We start from the raw sequence: 22,656 nt of genomic DNA, 5'->3' as shown, positions 1-22,656 counted from the left end.
ATGTAAACTGGTACAGCCACTATGGAGAACAGTTTGGAGATACCTTAGAAATCTATACATAGAACTTCCATATGACCCCACAATCCCACTCTTGGGCATCTATCGGGACAAAACTCTACTTAAAAGAGAACATGCACCCACATGTTCATTGCAGCACTATTCACAATAGCCAAGACATGGAAACAACCCAAATGTCCATCCACAGATGACTGGATTAGGAAGATGTGGTATATATACACACAATGGAATACCACTCAGCCATAAAAAAGAACAAAATAATGCCATTTGCAGCAACATGGATGGAACTAGAGAATCTCATACTGAGTGAAATGAGTCAGAAAGACAAAGACAAATACCATATGATATCACTTATAACTGGAATCTAATATCCAGCACAAATGAACATCTCCACAGGAAAGAAAATCATGGACTTGGAGAGTAGACTTGTGGCTGCCTGATGGGAGAGGGAGGGAGTGGGAGGGATCGGGAGCTTGGAGTTAACACATACAACTTAGATTTACAAGGAGATCCTGCTGAGTAGCATCGAGAACTATGTCTAGATACTCATGTTGCAACAGAACAAAGGGTGGGGGAAGAAAAATGAATACATGTAAGGAAAACTTGATCCCCATGCTGTACAGTGGGAGAAAAGAAAAAAAAAAAAAAGTCATATGAATTAAAAAAAAAAAGAAAATTCTATAATTGTTCTCGATTTAGACATTTCACAAGGCAATTAAACCACAGATAGGGGCGTTCCCGTTGTTGGTCAGTGTGTTACAAACCAGACTATATCCATGAGGATATAGATTCAATCCCGGCCTCACTTAGTAGGTTAAGGAACTCCATACATCTCAGGTGCGGCCCTAAAAAGCAAAAAACAAAAAACAAACTCCACAGATATTATAATCCAAGATAAATGATAGCACATTTCATTTGTGAATTTATGAAATCTTATTACACTATTCTGCAAGTGTGTAAATGCCTTCTTTAAAAAAAACTGTAGGAACAAGAAGATAGCCATCTTATCTGTGAATGTCACACACACACACACCCCATCTTATCTGTGAATGTCACACACACACACACACACACACACACACACACACACACACACCTTACATAGTAAAGACTTTCCCAAGTCTACATAAGTGTTTTGCAGGGGAAAACATGAACAATTTGCTGATTGCTTACTCTATTCGGACTTTCACAGCCGTGGCATTTCAGGGTTTATATATTATTGGAATTAAATTATCAAATTGTGTAATATAAAACTTAGCTGTGCTTTGAATCTCATCTTCCTACCTTTTGCCATCTTTTTTTTTTTTTTTTTTTTTTTTGTCTTTTTAGAGCTGCAACATGGGACATGGAGGCTCCCAGGCTAGGGGTTGAATCTGAGCTGCAGCTGCCGACCTACGCCACAGCCACAGCAATGCAGGATCCGAGCCCCATCTGTGACCTACACCACAGCTCACGGCAACGCCATATCCTTAACCCACTGGTCGAGGCCAGGGATTGAACCTGCATCCTCTTGGATACTGGTCAGGTTTGTTAATTGCTGAGCCATGATGGAAACTCCCTTTTTGCCATCTTTATTCACTGGAGTAGAGAATCCCTGTGGCTCAGGTTTACATAAGTAAATATTCAGTAAGTCACGGAACACCTCTGATCTTGAAGAGGCACACTTACAGTTAAATGCTAAACCTCCTCTATTTCAAACAGTGCAAACAATGACAGCCTGACAGCCAGATGGTTGAATAAAGCTCACCCACGCACATTTCACAGAGCATGGAAACCACTGTTAATGAATAGCTATCTCACTGTGGTTTTGATTTGTATTTCCCCAGTGATTCCTCATGTTGAGCATCCTTTCATATGCTTTTTGGCCATTGTTATGTTATTCTTTAAAGCACAGGTTTAAAACTCAGTTTAATGTGTGCCAGCAAGTAGCATGAGTGGGGGGGGGGGGGGGGGGGGGGGGGGGGGGGGGGGGGGGGGGGGAAGCGATTAATGTAATGGCAGTGCAAAAAAAAAAAAAAAAAAAAAAAAAAAAAAAAAAAAAAAAAAAAGTAAGCAAATGAAGTGGGTAGAGGGGAAACAACTAGAATTGTCACATGGCAGCTGGTGAAGCAAATAGCTATAACTTTTTAGAAAGCAAAGTGTCAGTATCTATTAATATTTAAAATATGCCATACACCTGATGCAGCAGTCTCACTTTAGGAATTTACTCAATACAAACAAAAGAATCTTTGTGTGTGTGTGTGTATACATGTGTGTATATACGTGTGTATATACATATGTTTATATATACTGTGTGTACATATGTATGTGCATACATACATGTGTATATATATACGTGTGTATATACACACATATGTAAACCTTATAGACACATATATACAGATATATATGTATATTGGTTATATATATTGCTTTTGTTTCATATATATACACGAAAAATGCTTAGTGTAATAGCAAAATTTCTGGAAGCAAGTGAATGTTCATCAGTGGTGCAAAAGTCAAACTATATAATCCATATTATAGATATTATGCTGCTTTCAAATAATGAATTTCATATATATGTACTGACCTAAGTACAAATTAATGACATATTATTAGATTAAAGAAAGGTTAGGTATGCAGATCTAATATGTAGATCTCATAGGCCTCTTTTTAATTTATAAAAACAGAAGGAAAAGTATATATTCATATAGTTTGACTATATTTGCAAAGACAGGGGAAAGTGTAGAAGGCTAACCTTAACACTGACCACTTGGTTGGGGTGAGGGGGATTATTAGCCTTTTTAAAAATCTCTCCACTAACTGACTTATTTTAATGAGCACGAATTGATTTTTTAAGCATAAAAATTTAAAGAAAAAAAAGGCAAAACAAATAATACTTTAGCAGCCTTTCTGGATCACACGGATTAAATTATTTCCTCTGAAATAAAGTGATCATCTGTTTGCCACAGGAAAACCTAAAATCGCATTTTGAAATGGACCAGAGGGTAGGGAAGTTGGAAAAGAAAAGAAAAATAAGAGAATCTGGAACAATCAGTAAAAGATATAGAAACAGAAGACAAGGTTCTGATCCATACAGAAAAGGAGGTTTATGGTCAGAGCTCCAACGAAAGAGATAACCAAGTAAAGAGCACAGTTTGTATTTGTTCAGAGCTCTGCAGTTTCCAGAAACGCTCTCACATACATTGTCTCATTTAATCCTCAGTAAGGATAGTCAGGCAGGTGGGATTACCCTTATTTTTCATATGAGGAAAAAAGAGCTTAAAGACCCCATGTGTGGTTTGATCAGGTCACAGAGCTTGAAAGTGACAAAGTTTAAACCCTCCTAACTGCAAGTTCAGGAGAGCAACCAGAGAAGCCAAGGAGCAAAGGAGGAAGCTGCAATAATCTCTGCAACAAATGCAGAGGGTTCCAGACCCAGATGCGGCAGCGAGCAGGGAGCAGCAGAGCCACTGAAGCACAAGGGGCAGCTGCTTGCTATGAAACAGAAGCTCCTTATAAGAACTAATGTCTTTGACTCAACCACCCTGGGGGTAGATGCCAGTATTCTCCCTAATAAGACAACCAATGCCCTTTGGGGTCTATAACCTACCCAGCACCACACAACTAGTAAAATGGCAGAACCACGTATCAATCAGAATGGAGACTGGAAGTGGTCTTGGAGACCCCAGGTATTCATCCATTAGGTGAAAGGTCACGGAGAGGTGGGGTGGGGATCCCAGGGAGGAGCTGGAGCAGCTTGGGCAGCAGAGGTGCCTTTGTGGGGCTTGGGGCAACAGCTGTTTATCAAGAAGTGTGGAAATATTTCAGTATTGTAGCAAATAGTGTAGACATACAAGTATACATTGCCTGAGCAGATGCAAGACTCGGTCCCACATCTGCTGACTCCAAAAGCCATGTTTTTACTCTCATCTCTCTCTACCCCAACTAACTCCACCCTTATCACAATATCCTCCCATCGTCACCTAACTATCCGACAGATTCATGTCTGAGCCTACTTGGTATAGAACATGACAGATCTTTGCACCATCCTACTGACCATTTATAAAATTTTAATAAAATAACTTTTTCTTTTCATAAATACAACTGCCTTCTGTTTGTTTGTTTGTTTGTTTGTTTGTTTGTTTGTTTGGCTGCACACAGCATGTGGAAGTTCCTAGGCCAGGGACTGAACCCTGTAACCAGGGCCACAGTAGTGGCAATGCTGGATCCTTAACCCTCTGCACCACCAGGGAGCTCTTACAAGTGCCTTCTTAAAAGAGGAGATTCCTTTGACGAGAAGCCCTCTGGGAACTCCTAAGCACTTTGATGGTATTACAGTTCTAATAATCAATGATCTGAGAATTGCTGAACATCTGCGAAGAAGAAACTGGCAATCTGGATGGAGGAAGGAGAGTAGGAAACATGGGAAATGCGAAGACAAGGAGCCAGGGAGTTGTTACGAGGCTGAGGGCTGTTCAGGACTTTTCAAAAGTCCCCACTGGGGTAACCAATTAGGCACTTAAAAAAAAAAACGGGTGTCTGATGTTTGAATTGAAAGGTATTTGCCTTGATACAGCATAAAGCCCTCCTCTGCCTATCCCTGCACCAGCAACGGTTGGCACAGCTCACATTCTCTGAAGAAGGGATTTAGTGCTGGTTGGGAAAGGGCTTGAGTTTCATGCTGTGTCCACTTGAGCAGGACAGCATGTTTGAGGCTCATATTGTATTTCCAATGGACAGTGCTGCTGTGGACAACCCCTTTCAGACAGTGTCCCGTAAAGGGAAAGAAAACTATGGAAATGTACCTAGAGGGAGAAGTTGTATCAAGAGAGTTTATTTGTAACACATGTTTCCCAAAGGCGAAAGAGGGTAGAGGAGGGATAAATTAAGAGTTTAGGGTTAGCGATACAAACTACTATAGATGAAAAACAGTTTCCGTCGTGGCTCAGCAGAAATGAATCTGACTAGTATCCACGAGGACACAGGTTTGATCCCTGGCCTCACTCAGTGGATTAAGAATCCAGTGTTGCCCTGAGCTGTGGTGGAGGTTGCAGACGCGGCTCGGATCTGGTGTGGCTGTGGCTGTGGTGCAGGCTGGCAGCTACAGCTCTGATTTGACCCCTAGCCTGGGAACCTCTATATGCCACAGATGGAGCCCTTAAAAAAAAAAGGATAAACAAGAACTATATTCAGTACTTGTAATAAACCATAGTGGAAAAGAATATTAAAACTTAGATATTCATGGCAGGTTTTCTAACAGCATGCATACTTTGAGATCTATGGAGACCTTATAAAATTCCCCCCACAACTGATTCCTGTTCACAGATTCCAAATCCAAACAAACGATAATAACGACCATAAATAATTTTTTAAAAATTAGAGAAGTAATGCATTTGGGATTAATTATTGCTTACACTTACATTATATGTATGTATAAATATGCTTATACAAACATGTACACATAATAGTCTAAAAAAGAGTTGTTTTTAAGAACTTTTTTCATAGAATTGTAGGGATGGAATGTGAAGAAGCATATAATAAGCTTAGAACAATATTTTCCACATAGTAACTCCTCAGTGTGTTCACTATTATTATTGCTTCTCTAATGATGTATGGGGGAGGGAAGGAGCGAGGGAGGGAAGGGGAGGAAAAGAGGAGGAGGAAGAGGAAAGATGCAGGCTGTCTTACTCTTTGTGTGTCCTCTGAAGCATCAACAAGTCCCGCTTTTGGTCCACCAGCTGGTGCAGGATGGCTTTCCTCTTGTGGTTAGCAGCTGCCTCCAGCTGGTGCTTCAGGCAATTCTGTTCTCGCTTTCGCCTTTCCATCATCAGCTCACCCTCATTCTTCCCAAAGATGGGCTCAGAAGAGTCTGGCTCAAACATGGGCAGCTGGGGGTATCTGTTCTTTATCTGAAGCAGGGACACACATAATGCAGGTCATAATTATACCAGGGAATAGACTATGCACAAGGCTGTGACAGAGCAAAAACCAGTAACTCGGAGGAAGGAACAGGGCCTCAAAAACCACCAAATAGGTAATACAGAAGGGTATTCGTAACACTACAGGATTTATACATTCTTTTAGAATTACAGCACTACAAATTTTTAAAGTAATAATTATCCCTTTACCTGTGCATCCAAAGCTCTCTTGTAACACTGTGTTTCTTCCATCTTATCTTTTATATATTTGGCTCTTTGTGCAGCAAGTCTGACAGTCAAGAATGAGAAAAGGTGGGGGCACAGTTTGTTACAGGGTCTTTAGTAATACAGATTAACATCAACAAAACATGTTTGGTAAGTATTAATAGGGATAAGAGCCTGGTAAGCAAAAAGTGGTATTTCCTTCTAGGAACTTTCATTTTAAGAAGAGAGTGATTCAAATCCATAGGCTAATGGACAATGTGTTGGACATGGACAGACAGGCAGGTATAAGCAAATGACCATACTGGCCAAATGCACCACTATTAACACAGGCACCCCTCCTCCCCATCATTCACAGCACCCCCCCACACCCAGGGCCCCCATGCTTTAAAAAAAAATCTAGAAAGGAAAGCAGGAAGTATCTATTCATTCTATAAAGTAGTTCATCGTAAGCTTCCTTTTTCAGAAAAGTGATCTTTCCTGTTATAAAATGATTATAGGACTTCCCACTGTGGCACAACGGGATCGGTGGCTTCTTGGGAGCACTGGGACACAGGTTCGATCCCTGGCCTGGCACAGTGGGTTAAGGATCTGGCATTGCTCAGGTCTGATCCCTGGCAGGGGAACTCTATATGCTGTGGGGCAGCCAAAAAAGAAAAAAAGAATGAATCTATTATATGCAACCTCCACATGACATAAAGTGTGTATAATGGAACATATGCATTTTATAGAAACTTAATGTTTTGGTCACAGAAAGCAGCTGCTTGCTTGTTTTAGGAGCCTCTCTCACACCACAGTGGCCTCCTTAATTGCTCTCCTGACCTCCGCAGTGGAAGTGTGGCCCCTGCAGGCACGTTTGAACTCTGTGGCCCTGACCCATCCCAAGCCTCAGATGACCCAAGCAGCACCAATCAGATTCTCTTTCCTGAAAATTTGGAATGGAGACTGAAATTCAGCAGTTGAGCTGGAAGAAAGACCATGTGAGTTAAGAAGCTGTGGGTGTGAGCAGTTGGAAAGCTTTTTTTTTACACGCGTTTTAGTCCCTGGTTCCACTGCACCTGGGTCCTCCATATATTCCTGCCCTCAGGTGCCAAGGGACACCTCTTCATATTTATTATAAAACTCAGCTTTGCCTTGAAGTCACCTGAAAATAGCTGGGAATAAATCCTCTTTAAGATACGTCCCTTCCTCCATCTCCCAGGATTAGTGACCACAAAACAATACAAAATGATACCCTGTAATTAAAGTTATTATAAACTAGCAATCATTGCTGTGATCATAATTATGATAGTACCGGCTTCTTCATCTTTCTAATGAAGTTCCATACTAACTGCTAGCTGGGTTAGTTTGCTCAGTTGGTTACAGGTGTGCTAATGAAACTACCAATGCTGATTTGGTCCCACATGGAAATTAGTGTCACATAACCATTCTGAATTCATGCTTCAGGGCATGTCTGGCTAGACTCACTCCTCTGTGAGCTGCACTTGTTCCAGGCGATCCATCAACTCTCTGTTCTGTCTCTGCTTTATATCCTTTCCCCGTCTGCAATCCACTTGTTTTAGGAGACTTTGGGAATATGCCTCTTGCTTAAAAGCATTAATCTCAGGACTGAGTGGCCGTTTATCAAACAGGAAGGATTTCTAGAATGAAAGAGAAGCATCTCATTTGTTCTCAGTAATAAAAAGCAACAAAGAATAATCATTCGAAAGACTAAAATCAATCAGAAAGTATTGATTCAGTTATAATATGTGCCCAGTTCTCAACACATTGACCAGCGAGTGACCCACAGGATAATATGAGTGCGCTCAAGGATGAATCTGAACTGAACTGACCAAAGGCCCATCGCTGAGAGATGGAATAGTCCTAGTACTTACAACACACACACTGAAAGGAGGAGGACTTCTGAGTGAGTCCAGAGCATGAGCAAGGACTGCAAGGAAGTGGAAGACAGAGAACTGAACATCTACTCTGGGCCTGGCCATTCTAGGCACTGGGAACCCATCAGTGATGGAGAACAGAGATCCACAGAGAGCCCTGCTCTCACTGAGGCTGCATGCTGGTGCAGGAGATGGGCGGCCAATGAGCAAACAACACAGAGATGATATAAGTGCTATGAAGCCCTCACAGTGAGTGACTGGGTCGGATCAGGCTAAATTGGCTTAGGAAAGGCTTTTATTAGGAAGCTCCAACCTTCACAACCCTCTTTTTACCTCTCCCACATTACAGAGAGTAGATCCGAATGCTCACAAATAGGGCAGGTATCAGCAATAGAAATTTTGAAAAGACTTACATAAAATTCAGGTTTCTCATTCTTGTGGATTCTTATAGCTTCAGCAACTCCAAGATTATAAGCAGCATTTTTTTGATTCTGTTCCCTACTAGCCAGACTTCTCATCTTTAAAAAAAAAAATAATCACATATTGGAAGAAAGCCTTTCAAAAATTTAATTCTGCTACATTAAAATAATCCAGCCAAGGTAGCAACTTGCCTTTTGGAGGCAGTGGTACTTTCTGATGTGTCCATAGATTTTCTTTTTTTTAAGTAGGCTGGGAAAGTGTTTTTGTTTCCTTTCTTGGGCTCTAGGTACTACCTCTCCAGGAAGGGAAGGTTTCATGAGTGGTTACCTATGATATCACCAGTGCAGGAAAGGGCAGTAGGATGAGTTATTGGAGATGACAGAAATCTGCATAAAGCAGAGGTGAAGGTGCCATTCCATCTTTCTCAAAAAGGTCATAAATTTCAAGGGCAAAGCCTTGGCTGGGATTATATCTCAATCAAAAATAAAGCTATATATTGGGGAGTTACCACCGTGGCTCAATGGAAACAAATCCAACTAGTATCCATGAGGATGTGAGTTCAACCCTGGCCTCGATCAGTGGGTTAAAGATCCAGTGTTGCCGTGAGCTGTGGTGTAAGTCGAGGACAAGGTCTGATCCTGTGTTGCTGTGGCTGTGGCGTAGACTGGCAGGTGCAGCTCCAATTCAATCCCTAGCCTGGGAAACTCCATAGGCCGAAATGCAGCCCTGAAAAGCAAAAGCAAAAAAAAAAAAAAAAAAAAAAAAAAGCCATATAATCCAGGAATTCCACCTTTACATGGTAGTCCTTGGGGTGGGAAGTGGGGGGAATCAGTGACTCATGCAAACATCAGCTGCATGGATATTCCTCCCAGGGTTCTTTACTATTAGTGGAAACTTGGATTCCACTTGAGTTTTAGTTTATCTAGCAGTAAATAAGTTACAATACAGACATGTGATGGAATTTTTGAATGCTGTCCCACGTTAAACACTCCTTAACCAAGGCGCTGACCTACCTGCTCTTTAAAGAGAGCCTCCTGGTCTTTCAGCATTTGGTACTGCTGTATGAGCCGCTCATCCTCCACCTCCTTCCTCCGCCTCTCCTCACTGCAGTACAGTGGAGTATTCCGCTGGGCTCGTTGCAAGCATACGTAACACATTTCCTGTAACACCAAGTTTTAAGTCAAATTGATTTTTACCTTTTACTTTTGCCCTCATGATCCCTTCCCGAGCTCTCCAAAGGCTAGGTGTATCAAGAGGTATATGTCATAAAAGGATGTATAGATGACAGGAGCCAAATGAGATTTTTCAGAGGGGGCCCCACAAATGTGCAAGAGGATTCACTAAACTCTTGCTTGGACAAATGGTTTATAGTAATTGAAAATTAGAAAGAGCTTTCTCAACCCTATTTCTGTTAGCTTGTAGATTTGGACTGGTGGACTGATCACACAGTCCACTTATGAGTCCTGAGTACTTGAGTCATATGCATATAGTAAAGAAATAGAGCAATTCCCAGAATTCTCATTGAGCAACAGAAGTCAGAGAAACATTCTGACTGGGTTATGTTTGTTTGAAGACACTGTACCTGTCCTGCCCTATTATGATCCTGGCAAGAAAGGGCTGGAGACATTTGAGCTTCATTTCATTGTCATTTTTCACACCACCTGGAAATGATAGGCTATGAAAGCAATGTAACATTAATTAATGTTAATATGGGCTGCTATCAATGATCAGTTATCAATGATTATTTTATTTTGTCTTTTCTAGGGCCGCACCCACGGCATATGGAGGTTCCCAGGCTAGGGGTCTAATCAGAGCCGTAGCCACCAGCCTACGCCAGAGCCACATCAACGCGGGATCCGAGCCACATCTGCGACCTACAGCACAGCTCATGGCATCACTGGATCCTAAACCCACTGAGCGAGGCCAGAGATCGAACCCACAACCTCATGGTTCCTAGTCGGATTCGTTAACTGCTGAGCCATGACAGGAACTCCCATCAATGATAATTTTAGAAGCAAATATAAACATAGTAAAATGAAAAATATCTCTGTGGTTTTCTTTAAAACATCTACATGTACAGAGGTTAATAATGTAGGCTTTGTGTCAGATAAACCTAGGCTGAATCCCGGCTTTCTGTATTAAAAGCTGACTGGCAATAGACAAGCTGGATAATCTTACATATTTGGTAGTCTCAGGTACCAATGTGGTGAAATTGGGATAAAAATCTATTCATTCTACAGAGATGTACTATGTACTTACTATGTACACTGCTCTAAGCATGAGAGATGCTGTGAAGAACAAAACATACATACGAAAAAAGCTCTATTCTCATGGAATTAACATGTTGACAGGGACAGACAGCCAATAGAGAAGATAAATGAGTGAATTTTATGGTCTGTTTGATGGCAGTATATGCCATACAATGTTGGAAGAATGAAGTTAATCATGAACAGAATGGCCCTGGGAAGTTCTAACCAAAAACGTGAAATTTGAGCAAATACCTGCAAAGAAGTAAAGGGATTACAATAATCAGATATCTGATGGAAAGAATCAGGCAGTGGCAAAATCCTAGAAGTGGGAGCATGCTGTGTTCAGTGAACATGGCAAGAGATGAGTTAGTGAGTGAAAGTAGGAGAGATCAGAAATTAGGCAGGATCTTGAAGGCCATAGTAAAGACTTTAGCTTTCACTTTGGGTGAGAATGGGAAGCCACTGGAGGGTAGAGTGTCCAGTACTAGTGATAGGGATGGAGTAGGCACAGGTGCTTGTAGAAGTCCCAGTGAGGGACCATAGATAAAGAGGGAAACTTAGGGGACTGTGGGAGATCACTGTAGGTTAATACATGCTCAAGAAGGCCATCAGCACAAGGCAGACTTGCTTGACAAGTGAAGGTGCGAGAATTGCCTCAGCTTTTTGGGTGGGGGATGGGATGAGGCCTGCATTGAGATTCAGACCAAGTTCAGGAGTTTGAGGACCGCCCTTCTGCTGATCTGAATACACACCTCACCAACGAGGAGCTACTACTTCCAGAAAGGAAGAGGTGGTCTTTTCTGACCCCCACTCCCCTTGGAAGATAAAACTGTAGCTCAGTTTTGATTAAAATGTATGTATATTTCAAGTACATATATATATGTGTGTGTGTGCGTGTGTGTATAATATGCATTGAAATGAAGAATATATGCCATAATGTTAACAGAACGTTTTCTCTATTTAGTAGGGTTATGGATGACTTTTTTGCATCTCTTGCTTATCTCATTTCTTCTAAAATTTCTGTGACAAACATGTATTACTTTAGCAATCAGAAGAAAAAAAACATTGGTCAACTTCTATAGGAAACATTTACTAGGGCTTTCTGATAATCACTCCCCCCTCCCCCCTCTTGGGAGCCTCTGTACTTTCTTTTTTTTTTTTTTTTTTTGTCCCTTTGCTATTTCTTGGGCTGCTCCCGCGGCACACGGAGGTTCCCAGGCTAGGGGTCCAATCGGAGCTGCAGTCTCCGGCCTACGCCAGAGCCACAGCAAGGCAGGATCCGAGCCGCGTCTGCAACCCACACCACAGCCCAGGCAACACCGGATCGTCAACCCACTGAGCAAGCGCAGGGACCGAACCAGCAACCTCATGGTTCCCAGTCGGATTCGTCAACCACTGCGCCATGACGGGAACTCCCCTCTGTACTTTCTTTTGCTATCTCCATCACGGGCATTATTTTTTTTTATCATCATTCTCCTAAGACTATAAGTTTTGGAGTTTCCCGGTGATCTACTGGGTTAAAGATCCAACGCTGTCACTGCTGTGATGCGGTTTCCATCCCTGGCCCTGGAATTTCCACATGCTGTAGGTGTGGCCAAAAAAAAAAAAAGAAAAGGGGCCATAATTTTTATGAAAGTAAGTCTCTATGTCTTTTATGTCTCATAGCTCTGTAGCTTCAGAGTCTAGAATAGTGCCTGGTACACAGTAGTGCTAAATGTTTGTTGGATTGAACTAAATTCCAAGGTCCTAGCCATTTAATTCTCAGTTATCTTGCATAACAGTGAGATTATTCCAAAATAAGCATGGCTCGGGGGGCTTAGAATGGGACTTTGAATAGGACTTTAGGAATCCACGAAGCACCTAAATTGCACACATGACAGCTGCTAATTGTGACACCTTAATAAACTCAAAGTTGACAGCACAGGGCAAGACACATAGTAGATGCTCAAAAGATATTTGAGTGTAGTTCTGTGCTGAGGTCTTTTTTTTTAGGGCTGCACCTATGGCATATGGAGATTCCCAAGCTAGAGGTCTAATCAGAGCTACAGCTGCCAGCCTACGCCACAGGCCCAGCAACACCAGATCCAAGCCACGTCTGCAACCTACACCACAGCTCACGGCAACACTGTATCCTTAACCCGATGAGAAAGGCCAGGGATTGAAACCACATCCTCATGGATAACAGATGGATGCATTTCTGCTGAGCCATGACAGGAGCTCCCCTGCTCTGCGGTCTTAAAGAGCATCCTACACAAAGGGAGAAGGAGAAAAGAGAACTCTTTCGGCATAACAAGAAGACAGGGCCATCATAAATTGTAATACGGTCATTACCGATTGTGCCCTGCTCGTCTTCATTATCCCCATCACTTAGTATATAGAAGACAGCACCAAGAACACAGATGGGGAGTTCCCGCCGTGGCTCAGCAGGGAACAATCCTGACTAGGGTCCATGAGGATGTGGGTTTGACCCCTGCGCTCGTTCAATGGGTTAAGGATCCAGTGCGGCTGTGGCTGTAGCATACATAGGCTGGCAGTCTGATTGGACCCCTAGCCTGGGAACTTCCTTATGCCACTGGTGTGGGCCTAAGAGGCAAGCAAAAAAAAAAAGAATATTGGATGAAGGAATGGATGAATGAATACTTATTTAAATTCCCTGCATCAAGACAAGACTTGGAAATACATTTAGTAAAGTGCAACAGAAAAAATGCCAATGTATTACCTTTCAAGGTTCATATTCTTCCCATTCTGCTCCAATTTGTTTGGCAAACTGAGGTTTGTTGCCTTGGCAGGTGAGACAGCTTGTCTATCTTGAGTTACCTTGGGTGATAAGATCTCTGTGGGATGAATGAAAGTGAGTTTCCTTACAACTCTCAATAGGTGGTTTGTACCTGATACCGATTTTTAAAACTCATAATTTTACTAGGAAAAAATTTCATGTAAGGTACACTTTCTTATCTTTAAATTACTGTCCCTTATCCTAGGGTGGTTAAAGTATGTATTTTTGCTGTATACTCTGCAAAGCTCTGGCTGGGCAGTTTACAAAATGCAAAAAGGCAATTTTCTGACCTTAAAGATTTTTCAATAAATATAGTTGAGGAGGAAAAATAAGATGTAAAAAGAAAACATAAAACCTCTTATTTATGGAGGTCTTACAACCTGCCAACAGTACTAAGTGTTTTACCCACATTATAAATAGCAACTTAGGACAATTACGCTGAATGTCTAAATCCCAAATGAATGGTGCCATCTTTAACGGTCTGACATGTTCAGAGAAGAGAGAAGTCACTTCAGAATCCAGTGAAGAGTGTTCATGGAGGAGGTGAGATGTGAAAAGGGTGCTGAGAAGGGAGTAGGATTGGGACAGACTGAGAAAAGGAAGGGCAATCCAGGCGAGAGGAAAGGAGTGAGCGAAACATGGAGTTGAGGAAGGGCAAGGCACATTAGTAGAAGAGTATGAATAGACAATTTTGCTCAAAGAAAGAGTCTGTAGGGAACAGCAATGAATGAAAGCATGTGAATATTAGACTAAAAGTTTGTATGTTACCCCAGGGGCCACATGTCACAGAACCAATATTCATAAGACAGAGTTTACCCACTGACATGTTTTGTTTGGCCTAGTTAGTATTTTTTTGTTTCAATGTCAGTTGTTTCACTGTCAATTATCACTATCTAACAATCAATAGATTTCACATATCAGAAAATTTGATACCCCTTGGCCACCTATTCCGCAAATCAATAATCTGCTAGAGGAAGAAGCCTCAAAGGATAGTCTGGCAACCCCTGAGGATCCCTGGGACCCTTTCAAAAAGTCTTTGAAGTCCTAGGATTCTCTTTACATGCTTCAATCAAACCAACATATCATGACAGATTATATGAAGTAGATATGCGATCCACTATCTTCTATAATGCCAGATACCAAAGATGTAAAACTACCACTCTTCATTTTTCATAAAAATTATTATTTATGCTAACATAATGTGACATCCCATCATGTGACATCCAGCCCAGTTCATACATTTATGTTACCTGCCTGGACCCTACAGAGAACTGAGTTTTGACCCCTTTCAGCAGTGGGGAGCCAGCAAAGAGATCAGAGTCTAAAAGCCGGAGAGTCATAAAATGGTAAAAGTTAAGATATGAGATTCCAGGAGTAGATGTTTGTTAGAAGCATACAGTGATTATTCATGAAATTAACTTTATTTATTTTGGCCAAAGGAGTTCCTAAGCAATATGGGTTGGCTCATAAGGAGTAAAGAAAGACAGATTATACCCAGAAACCATGACCTACCTGGGATGCCTTCTTCCTTGTCTGGCTGGTCTTTTAACTTGTTACTTTTTTGTTTACTCTTTCGATCTTCTTCTACAATGGTTTCCATAAGTGGTTTGTTCTCCATTTCCTTGAACTCAACCCTAGGAATAAAGCAAGATATTTGTCCATAGTGACTGTGTAAACTCTCAATTCTGAGAAGGAACCAAGCTAGCTCCCTGATTCCAAATGAAATAAGCCTACTTCTCTCAAGGGGGGTAAGTGTTTTTATTTGCTGAGTACAAAACATGGGCTCATTCTCTCTGGGGCTAAGTCTGAGAGCTGACCAAGACCTTGCCCCTCTATGCTGAGGGCCCAAAAGCAGCTCTTTTAAAAATTGCTTTCCAGGCCTGGATTTAAGTTTTGTTTTTTATTTCAGTTTCAATGTGTCTTTTCTAGTTCTGTAACCAGATACCATAGGCCTGATACAATAAAAGGTGGTTTTGGATAGCCTGAAAGCAAGGATTCATAGCCTAGTAGGCAGGATACGCCCAGAAATATCCACTCCTCTCCTCCCTCTTTCTCCTCCACACTTCTCCCTCCTCTCCCCCGGCAAACACGAGGGACTTGCAAAGGCAAGGGGGGAAGGGGTCTGTTCAGTTGGTGTGCACAGTTGTAGATTTTCTCAATCCCAGGTATGGAATGCTGGGTTAAAGTTCAGGAGGAGAGGTGGTACTTACAGTAAACTCAGGGACCAAATGTCACATAAACAAAACACCTACAATTGTTTTGAGTATTTGAGTCCTCATGTCTATTTTCAGGCTAACTGACAGGAGCCCCTCTCTCTGTTCCTTAATTAATTGTGATTATTTCCTTCCTGGAATGCCTAAGCTAAAATATGTCCAAGGAGACAACCGAATTTGCCTTCCAAAATACAATCAAAATTATATATATATATATATTTTTTTTTCTTCTTCTTCTTTTTAGGGCTGCACCCACAGCATATGGAGGTTCCCAGGCAAGGGGTCGAATTGGAGCTACAGCTGTCAACCTACGCCACAGCCACAGCAATGCCAGATCCGAGCTGCGTCTGTGACGTACACCACAGCCCATGGCAATGCTGGATCCTTAACCCACTGAGCGAGCCCAGGGATTGAACCCAAAATCTCATGGTTACTACTTGGATTCATTTCCACTGTGCCACAATGGGAACTCCAATAAAATTATTCTGAATGCACTATTTTTAATGAGTAAAGCAACATGCTGCAATGGAAACAACACTGGAAGAGTCAGGAGCCATGGTTTACTTTCCAGCTTGACCCCTCAGTTGCGTAGCCATTTCATCTGCAAGATGAGAGGCTTGGACTAACTAACCTCTGAGGTTTATTCTCCCCCTTCACACTGATTTTGCTGAGGTAGATATCATACAGTCTTTCCAGGAGGGAGTTGTTCCAAACCAACAAACACAAGAGGATATCACGCAGTCAAAAACCATGAGAAAATAATACTCTGGGAAGATGGTTATTATTCTCCAAACTTCCTTTACCCGAAATGTGTAGTAGTTAATGGTATAGCAATTAAGATAAAAAACATAAGTAAGAGCTCATAATGATAAGTAATGACCAAACTGGAAATAAAACCCAGGTCTCCTGATTCCTATTCCTGTGCTTTTAATACTGCTACCTGTCACTTCACCTGTTAAAAAAAAAAGAGTGAGAGAATTAAGATTACAATTAATTTTGCTCCTCTGTAAAAATGGATAAAAGTATAATATGTCTCTCAAATGGTTGTAGTAAAGATTAAACACAAGACTGTTGAGAAAGTGCTTAACAATACCTGGCATCTGGTAAGTTCTCCATAGACAATATCTATCATTATTATTATTGTTATAATTATCACTATTATAATCATTTCAGCAGCAGCCGCTGGTAAGGCCCACTGTGCTCTTGGGGTGAAGCTGTACCTTGTCTTTCTAGCCCCTTCAGCAGTAAAATCAGAGCTCAGACAGGAGGGAGTCTAGACTGAAGGACAAGGAAGAAGCCAGGTCAGGGGAAGGGAAAGAAAAGCCCAGCAGGCGAGACAAATTTTAGTAATACTGCAAGGACTAATTCTGGTGGGAGGTGCTATGAGAATGTCCAAGGAAATAAGAGTCATTTAAAAAAGGAATATCCTCGGGAGTGTCCATCAAGGCAAAGTGAAAACAAATCCGACTAGGAACCATGAGGTGGCAGGTTCGATCCCTGGACTCGCTCAGTGGGTTAAGGATCCAGCATTGCCATGGGCTGTGGTGTAGGTCACAGACGTGGCTCAGATCTGGCATTGCTGTGGCTCTGGTGTAGGTCAGCAGCTATAGCTCTGATTCATCCCCAGCCTGGGAACCTCCTTATGTTGTCTTATGTTGTGAGTATGGCCCTAAAAGCAAAAAAAAAAAAAAAAAAAAAAAAAAAAAAAAAAAAAGGAATATCCTCAGTTCCTGTTGTTTTTTAACTTAACTCAGAAAGTGTATGCAGTAAACCCTTCTTTGCTGGAACACAGAGAGAGAGAATGCACTAGAAGAAACATGAGCCAGAAAAGGGTGTTAAACACTGTCCAGTCCCATCAATGGGTCAGCAAGGCTTGCTGTGCCTAGAGGAAAGCACTGACCTTGGAAATGCAAGCACGCTGTTGGGCCGCTTCCCCAAGGTCTCTCTGCTAGACAACACTGAGTCCACTGTGCCAGGCCTCTGGGAACAGGGACAGAGAACGGTTACATTTGGGCTGTGGTCCAGGACACAGACAAATCAAAGCCACAGGCTGCTCAGAGGCCTCAGACCACCATGACACTCGCTATTGTTATTTTTGTTTAGTGCTTAAAATCCAGTGAGGAACGATCTCATTTATCAGCCACCCAGTGTGGTCACATACCAGTTCCACTGATGCTGCCTTTTCTCCAACCATCTCCTCCTTGGAAACTGCCTTCAGAGGTAACAGCTTCTTCTAGACAACTTTAAGAGGAGAGCCGACTTACTGAAACTATCAGGAAAATGGGGAAGCTGGGTAATTCCTCCTCTTAAATAACTCTAAAACTGGGTAATTAAGAGAAGGGCTGTGGAGTCAGGTGTACTCATGTTTAAATCCCCACACTGCTCACAGCTCCATAGCCTTAGACCATAGGTATGTGGGCATAATAATAGGATCAAATTCATAGGATTTTTATGAGGTACTGTATATAAGTGGCTAGCATATAATAAGCACTCCACAAATAGTGGCTATGATAATTATCATATGTAATAATATTATATAAATTATTTTATAATGTTATTTATAAAATATAACATCCCATATAACACAAATATTATATCATAATATGTCATTATTAAATTATACTAGTATAGAACAATATATACAATTATTCTTTTTGGATTAATGACATGGTTTACAAAGGGCTCTGAAGGGGATTCCAAAGATAGAGGTTTTAAAAATATTTTGAGCAAGAGCAGCATCACTGAAATTAGCACAGAGCTTCCCCAGAGAACTCTTCTGCAGGACAGCACTCAGGTTTATGTTATGGAATATTTAGGGGAAAAACAGTCACTCTCACAACTTTACAGCCATTTCCCAAAATGTGTTTTATAGACGTGAATGAACACTGGCTTAAGCTAAAGTTCCATGATTAAATACATCAGGCATTAAAGCAGCTTCTTCCCAGCCAGACTGCTCAGTTTTCATGTCCATGTGCCTTTTGCCTCTGTCCACGAGGCTCCTATACAGCAGTTCTCCACCTCCTGAAGCCTCCATTTCTGCATATAATATCCCTCAAGACTGATTCTTTTGGAAAATGCGCCTTAAAAGTACGTCTTACAGGGCAGCAGGCTAATAAAAACATTATCCTTTCTTTAAAACACATATTGAAGCTTAGAAAGTTCTGTAGAATCTCTGTGGGTGAAAGATGAAGCAGCACTTTGGCCTTGCTTCTGGTTTTGCAGATCTTGCCTGTGATTTATGAAAAAGAAAGGGTGTTACCTGTGCGTGTGTTTGTACTTTCCACACACAAGGTTGGTAGCTGCCTTAGCAATCCTGTATGAAGCCAGAGTGTGGAGAAAACACCAAGAGCCTTACTAGGCCCAAATCTGTCTCCTAAATCCCTATCCCAGAGCACCATGAAAGGAAAAATTAGAGGGTAGAATTAGACCATGTTTATAACCTTTTCTTTTATAGCTTTTCCTTTTTTTTTTTTTTTTTTTTGTCTTTTTCTAGGGCCACACCCAAGGCATATGGAGGTTCCCAGGCTAGGGGTCTAATCGGAGCTGTGGCCGCCAGCCTATGCCAGAGCCACAGCAACGCCACATCCAAGCCGAGTCTGTGACCAACACCACAGCTCACAGCAACACCGGATCCTTAACCCACTGAGTAAGGCCAGGGATCCAATCCGCAACTGCATGGTTCCTCATGGATTCGTGAGCCACAACGGGAACTCCAGCTTTTCCATTTAAAATCAGGCTTTTGTTCTATGGGACACAGGATTCTACAACATTCATGATAATCCAATTCATTCATACCAACTTCTTTCCTGCACTAAGATTCACTTAGTTCTGTTGATGGACTAGTTTGCTGCCTCCTTAAACTCTGCCCTGCCCAACCTAGCACAAAGTTCACTGCAGCTACTAAATGGTTAAGAGTGCTGTGTCAATTATGAAATTTCTTCTACAACATGGCAAACTGAAAGCTAATTTCCATGACTTTATTTTTCTGTAGACTTGCATTAAAATAAAATAGTGTAATCAGCACACACGCACACACAACATAACTGGGAAGTCAGGGCTTGAATTCCAGTTCCATTGCTAAGCACCTTGAATTCAGTTTCCCACATAACCTCTCTGAGCTTCCATTGTTCTCATTTGTAAAATCAGGATAATAATGCTGGTTTTATAATGCTTTGAGACTCAAGCGAAGTAATATATGTGGGGAAAAAGTTTAAACTATAAAGCACTATAAAATGTTCAGAATTATAAGAGTTTCTATCACTATTTTTATTTTCCGGTTGACATTGACTCAAAACTTAAAATTCCTTATCTCCTCTAATTTTTTTGTCAAAGAGTTAATCATTTATAAACAAGCACTTCTTTGACTTGGGGTAACTGCCATTTAAACCTGAGTTTCTGGAGTTCCCATTGTGGCCCAGGGGAAACGAACCCGACTAGTATCCATGAAGATGTGGGTTTGATCCCTGGCCTCATTCAGTGGGTTAAGGATCTGGTATTGCCATGAGCCATGGTGTAGGTAGCAGATGCGGAGCGGATCTGGTGTTGCTGTGGCTATGGTGTAGGCTGGCAGCTGCAGCTTCAATTTGACCCCTAACCTGGGAACTTCCATATGCCTCAGGTGTGGCCATTTAAAAAAATAAAAAAATGAAAACCTTAGTTTCTTTTTTTACAAGATGACACATTTACGGATGATTCAGAGCATCAATCAGGAAAGGGGTAAAGAGAAAGGAAACATTAATTTACGTTTGTTAGGGCTTTTGCCAAAGTCTCACTTCCATCCATTGTACAAAGGAAGTCCTTATAGAATCTCATCTTGACTTTGCCGTCTTTGATCACGAGGACCCCAATTCCTTTGAATGTAAACTCCACGTTTTGTTTGGTGGAAATGGATCGTGATAAAAAAAGCAATGTCTCCTTCACGCATCCTTCCACTACATCTCTGGTAAATGGACCCTCCAGAGATATCATGACAAAGTTAAGTGGAACAACTGGGATGTCACCTAGAGGAGAAAGAGACAGTTGGGGTGAGAGAAGAGAAGTGGAAATTACCACAAGGACGTATCATATATACTCAGCAAATTATCATCTGATTCTCAATATTCAAAAATAGAACTCTCCACATAAAGCCTTTAGTTGTACCCTAGATATTAATCAATATAATTTTCACTAAAAAGTAGAATGATTTTGATCAAAGTAACAACAATTAGCTTTCTTAGCAACACTCCAGACAAATTTCTGATTTCCTCTTGGAGACATATTTCTAACTGTTTCTCTTCATCAGAGGGTTTTCTGAAGTTTTCAGTCTCCTTATATTTCAGGACATGCTCAACAATATTTGCCTCTCTCCTCCAGTTATCGCATCATTTCTAAATGATCATAAATCTCTGCAAACATAAAATGTTTTGAAAAGATAGTCCTCTCCACTAAGTGGGTCTTATCAGAGGGTATCAGACTGGATGGCCCGCAGAAAGCTGTTCCTCTCTGATGAGGCCATAGATGGCATTGCAGAGGAACATGGTGTGACAGCAAGCACAGAGTCTATGCAACTAGAAGAGATATAGGAGCTAGGCAAGGTCCGTAAGTCAGAAAAGGAGGAAAACAGGAAAGATGATCAAGATGATAAACAAGGTCCACAGATAGACCAGGGCAGAGAGAAGATAAGAGCATTCTAGGAGTTCCCATGTGGCTCAGCAGAAACAAACCCGACTAGTATCCATGAGGATGTGGGTTCCATCCCGGGCCTCCCTCAGTGGGTTAAGAATCTGGCGTTGCCCATGAGCTGTGGTGTAGGTCACAGATGTGGCTTGGATCCCAAATTGCTATGACTGTGGTGTACACCAGTGGCTACAGCTCTGATTCAACCCCTAGCCTGGGAACTTCCATATGCCTTGGGTGTGGCCCTAAAAAGAAAAGGAAAACAAACAAACAAACAAACAAAAAACCCAGAACATTCTAAACATTCATTCAGCAAACATTAATTTATAGCCTTTTCCATGTCTAATACTGCTGGATGATGTGAATTAACAGCTTTACAAGATACAAGCTTCCCTCTATCAGCCCCCAGTCTCCTGCACAATTGAATGGTGATTCTGCACATCTTCCTCTGGACTCCCCCTCCCATCTGCACAGAGCCTACCTGCCTTCCAGCCCATTCATGTCAGTAAGGACACTGTCATCTCCTGATGGACAAGCCAATGGATATGCTGTAAATCTTACAACTTCTCTGTAACTTCTATGGGCTATGCCCCTTTTTTCTTAAGTCCATGGCACCATTCTCAGATCTCCAGTTTCCTCCTCCTTGGTCTCCTTTGCTGGTTTCTTCCTCTTCTACTTCTTATAAGATGGCATTTGTTTAACAGGATTTTATCTCTTCTTACTTTATATGCTCTCCAGGGCAAATTTATCCTAACCATGACCACCCTTCTGAGCTCTGAAATCACCTATAACTAAATATCCCGAAGGGAATCTCTAATACAACATGTCCAAAAGCAAACTCTGCCACCAGCACCTGGCTTTCCCTCTCATTCCCTGTGGCATGAATATCCATTTACTCTCCAAGAAATCTGATCACCCTAAATATCTTCCTTCCTCTTGCTGCCCACTGCTCTCCACTGGTAACCAAATCCCATCAGTTCCACATCTGAAATATCTCACGGATAGATTCCCTCATCTTCCCCCTGATGTCTACTGCCTTCATTCGGGCTTTTACATATTTTACCAAACTACTATAATTAAAAGAGCTACTACCTTCCTAACCTAAAAACTGGACCAGTACAGATAATTCCCTGCTCAAAATCTCTCAGGGGCTCTCAGTGTGCCTACAGGATGAATTCCAAAGTCCTTTTCAAACCAAATAAGGCTCCTTAGACTTTTACCCCTACCAACCTCTGACTTCCCTCTACTTGACTCCACAGTCAAATACCCTGGCCCCACACCTGCTATTCCCTTAACAGGCTTCACTCTTTCCCTTATACTCGAATT

At 41.6% G+C, this 22,656-nt stretch overlaps 1 protein-coding gene across 1 annotated transcript in view; it reads right to left on the bottom strand.

Annotated features, from left to right (window-relative positions):
- Window positions 1–22,656, bottom strand: part of CCDC81 (coiled-coil domain containing 81) — a 54,958-nt gene that overhangs the window by 12,447 nt on the left and 19,855 nt on the right. The window contains 11 exon segments of the mRNA XM_021062609.1: window positions 5,689–5,909; window positions 6,129–6,207; window positions 7,608–7,780; window positions 8,431–8,535; window positions 9,451–9,597; window positions 10,020–10,069; window positions 10,072–10,112; window positions 13,406–13,520; window positions 14,975–15,096; window positions 17,576–17,655; window positions 20,419–20,675. Coding sequence (XP_020918268.1) covers window positions 5,689–5,909; window positions 6,129–6,207; window positions 7,608–7,780; window positions 8,431–8,535; window positions 9,451–9,597; window positions 10,020–10,069; window positions 10,072–10,112; window positions 13,406–13,520; window positions 14,975–15,096; window positions 17,576–17,655; window positions 20,419–20,675 — 1,390 coding nt within the window.

This window comes from Sus scrofa, chromosome 9 (genome assembly GCF_000003025.6).
Source record: "Sus scrofa isolate TJ Tabasco breed Duroc chromosome 9, Sscrofa11.1, whole genome shotgun sequence".
Taxonomy (NCBI): Eukaryota; Metazoa; Chordata; class Mammalia; order Artiodactyla; family Suidae; genus Sus; species Sus scrofa.
Note: the sequence above shows the minus strand (reverse complement) of the source record. Positions and strands in the feature narration are given on the sequence as shown.